Here is a 4,307-nt window from a genome sequence, read left to right on the forward strand (position 1 = left end):
TGGACTAGGGAAAATTCTTTTAAAAATCTTTTATCCACAATTATTTGTGTGCTCAGCCAATAAGGAAGCTTGTATAGTGCTAAGTCCTCCAGTTGGTGATAATGATAGATTTTGGAGTTTAAGATTTTATAGGGAATTCAATGATTGGGAATTAGCGACTTCCTATTCCCTTCTTCATTTCATTCAAACTCGGATTCCTAGGGGTGGAGGTAGTGACAGACTTTGTTGGCAACTCAATGGAAGTGGGAAGTTTGACGCTCGGTCTTTCTATCATAAGATTCGAAATGTAACTCTTTCTACTTTTCCTTGGAATGGCATTTGGAAAGTGAAGGCTCCAAAAAGGGTGGCATTCTTTATGTGGACAACAACTCATGGCCAGATTCTTACTTTGGATAATCTTATACTCCGTGATCGCAGTTTGGTGAATCGTTGTTGTATGTGTTGTTGTAATGAGGAATCTATGGATCACTTGCTGATTTCCTATCCGGTAGCTCATTCTTTGTGGATGTGTATGCTTCGGTTGTTTGGGATTGATTGGGTCATGCTAGGTTCAGTTGTAGACTTATTTTTTTGTTGGTATCATTGGCTTGGGAAACATGATTTCAACATCTCAAATTTGGTTCCAGGTTGCTTAATGTGGACTATTTGGACTGAACGGAATTCTTTTGAGGATACTAGAAAATCTTTGGCTTAGTTGTTAGATTTATGTCATTGGACCCTTTTTGATTGGTTTTGGTGTTGCAGTCTCTTGGATTGTTCTACGCTTATGGATTTTCTTTTGTCTCTTAGAATAGTTTAGTGACAATTCGTTTATCTTTACTTCTCTTTCCTCTTTGTTCACTATTGTGAACCTTATGTATTTTTCTTGCTTTTCCAGTTTCAATAATATTTTATCTTACCTATAAAAAAAAAAAAAAGTAGGACTTACTCATGTCCCATAGAGAGGCAGAAACTCACACTTGAGGGGGAGGTTGTTGGGTAATGATGATAAAAATAAGCGATTAATATAATATAGTTGAGCTCATATCCATTGAGCTTAGGCCTTTTGGGTTAAATCTGTCTCTATATGTTATATTACTTACTCAAGGTTAAGGAGTTAAATCCAACACCAAATATCAACAAATCTCAAATCAACTAGCAAATCCAAAACTCAGTTGACTTGCAAGGAACACCAAATATCAACAAATCTTAAAACCAACTAGCAAATCTAAAACCCAGTTGACTTGCAACGGCCAACTCAAATAAAGGCTCAAAGGGATCTTTGCCACTTTATTAAAGATTACTCAAACTCTCACATCATTTCATCTTATTAAAGCATATTGCTACTAGCAAACTGTCTTACAGATGATCAACAATAAGATCTTATTAAAGCATATTGCAACTAGCGAACTGTCTTACAGATGAACAACAATAAGGAAACATGGTTGATTCAATTCAATGCACTAACTCGACCCCCATTTCACTCTTATTAAAATATACATTAAACGTGTGCCTGCAATGGCTACAATTACGTTAAAGCTCTCCATCCCACAGCTCTTCAACGGACTTGTATGGTCCATGAGCGGAAACAAGCTCCTCTTTAGGCATCATTCGGTGCTGCTTGATTTGACCAATCTTGTCATAGTCATCCTCTGATAGTTCCCAATCAAATATCTGCAGGTTCTCCTTCAACCTCTCCTTGTTGTAGCTCTTGACTATAGGAACCGCCCCTTGTTCATAAACCCATCTGAGACAAACCTGCCAATGAACCAAACAATCATAAAGTTAGTTGAACATATTGGGACACGCGCGCGCGTGCACACATATATAGCTATGGTATCTGTATATATAATTGGGTGTCTAGGTGAAATTATGTCCATTACATATGATCTGTTTTTGAACTTTCTTTGCATTTATTCTCTCCAATACGTATATAGTGTTTTTTGTTTTTTTCCATAACAAATGCACCAAATCAGTCTTTTGTATATGAAATTTGACCCTCTGCAATCTTTAAAACTGCATAGTAGAACCTGAGCAACAGTCTTTCCGTGAGTTTTCGCAATCTCTTTGAGCACTTCATTGTCCATAACATCATTGGTGCCCCAACTACTCCCTTTTGCTCCCAAAGGGGAGAAAGCAGTGACAATGATACCATTTGCCTTGCAAAACTCTGTCAGCTTCTTCTGTTGCCAAACTGGGTTCATCTCCACCTATACAAATGATCATATCCTAATCATCATTGTTTATCTATAGGCCAAATTAAATTTGTGAAAATCAGTGTCTAGAATTTTTAAGTGGCTGCAATGGACTCACTTGATTCACTGAAGGTGGGATAGTAGCAAAGGAGAGCAAGTTTTCAAGCTTCTTACAAGAGAAGTTGCTGACTCCAATGGACTTGGTAAGGCCAAGTCTCTGGCAAACTTCCATGGCTGCCCACACAGACTTGAAGTCCATGGGCATAAGGTCCTGTTTATCAAAAGGGAATTCCCTCTTTCCAGGAGTAACAGTGATGGGCCAGTGGATCAGGTAGAGGTCTAGGTATTCCAGCTGAAGAGTCCTATACAAATTAGTCATTCAAAAACATGATTTGCTTGAATAGGAATTTAATTAGTTGGTTTTCCATATATGATTGTAAATTATTCCTGGAAAGTTAATGATGCAGTTGTGATACCATAAAAGAGGTTCATGTCAATCATAAAGTCCCCAAAGTATTTTAATCTTTGGCCATGGCCAAGACTAAGTTTGCAATTTCCCAATTGAAAGTTTCATACATGTTACACCAGAAAAGGAAATTAATCTCTCTACTTAAAATGTATGATTGAACCCTGACCGTTCCAAGTTCTTTTCAACAGATTTTTTTATAGATACATACAGATGTCAGCTAGTTGGTATGTATATACACCTGTACTAACTAAAGAGCAAAAAGACATGTCCGTGCAAATTCTTTGCTTCTTGGTAAACATTCAAAAATGTTGAAACCAATCCACATGAATAAAGTTCTCAAATCATTAAAAATAAATCCAAATGAATAAAGGAAACAAAATGAGATGGATAATATAAATGCTAATTAATCAAAAAGAGGACCTAAAAGGCCAAAAGAATTTTGCAGCTTGCTCACAATGTAATTTAATTTAAGGCAGGGTTGATGTTGACAAGACTCACCGAAGTGATTTCTGTAAGGAAGGAAGAACAAGATGAGCATGAGCTTCACTAGGCCAAAGCTTGGAAGTTATGAAGAGGTCATCCCGAGAGGCAATAAGACCAAGTCTAAGTGCTTCAGCAATAGCTTCTCCTAAAGCCTGTTCCGACCCATATGCTGAAGCAGTATCGAAGTGTCTGTAACCAAGCTTGATTGACTCCAGCACAGCTGATATCAAGGTGGCACCGTCGTTGTTGTCAGCTGCCGTGCCGAACCCAATCACGGGCATGGAAACCGGGCCGGAGGAGGAGCTCAGCTCCATTTTTGGGATTTTATTAGTGACTGAATTTAGCGCAGTAGTCATGTGTGGAGTGTGGTGGTAAAAGTGAGAGAGAAAAACTGAGAATGCGCTGAACCTTGAATGGTTGTTACTTGGGCCTGGGGCTGGGCAACTCTTTACTTATCAGTCTTATATATATAGTCTCTCAGCAATCCCAATAATTCATCATACCCAGTGACGTCAGTGATGACAACACAGTGAAAAATATTCTGAAATTGTGTAACCAACACAGAAGCTTCAAAAGTGCATATTACGTCCAAAAGTTTTGTGCTTGTTTTCCGAATTTTACTTTTTAATTCTCCACCTTTTACAAACCGGCTTACCCCACCTTTAACATATATATCTTTTTTGATAAGCAACCAAACCTTTCATAAAAAATAAATAAATAACCAAACCTTCCTAAAAGATAAAATTTAGTTACAAAACTAGTTATAACTTAAGATTACAAACTGCTCAAATAAACTAACACGTGTAAAAAATGGCACGTGTATTGCACATGATTACTTAAGTAAATTTAACCAAACTAACTCTAATTAACTACACCACCTATTAAAAAAATAAAAAATAAAAACTAAAACACCTATATATATATATATGTATGTATGTATGTATGTATGTATATACTCTCTCTCTCTGACTTCTTTGTAAACCCAAAAACACAATCCCTCTTCTTTGTAAACTAGAAATTCAATCCCTCTCTCTTTCATCGACTTCTCACCACCGGCCAACACAATCCATATATTTTAAATAGATGAGACTTACTATTGTGCAATCATCAGAGAAAAAAAATGTCAGTAAGAATTATTAAACCAAAGCAACAATTTCCATACCTTGAAATTGAACTAATGT

The 4,307-nt window shown here is 36.8% G+C and overlaps 1 protein-coding gene across 1 annotated transcript; it reads right to left on the reverse strand.

Moving 5' to 3' along the window:
* Positions 1–1,279: 1,279 nt before the first annotated feature.
* LOC142628096 (non-functional NADPH-dependent codeinone reductase 2-like) lies at positions 1,280–3,574 on the reverse strand. The gene is made up of 4 exons (XM_075802070.1): positions 3,142–3,574; positions 2,293–2,536; positions 2,010–2,189; positions 1,280–1,737 (listed from the first exon to the last, which is right to left on the reverse strand). Exons 1-4 carry the CDS (start codon positions 3,480–3,482, stop codon positions 1,513–1,515), a joined length of 990 nt encoding a protein of 329 aa, XP_075658185.1. The 5' UTR covers positions 3,483–3,574; the 3' UTR covers positions 1,280–1,512.
* Positions 3,575–4,307: the final 733 nt, after the last annotated feature.

This window comes from Castanea sativa, chromosome 3 (genome assembly GCF_040712315.1).
Source record: "Castanea sativa cultivar Marrone di Chiusa Pesio chromosome 3, ASM4071231v1".
Taxonomy (NCBI): Eukaryota; Viridiplantae; Streptophyta; class Magnoliopsida; order Fagales; family Fagaceae; genus Castanea; species Castanea sativa.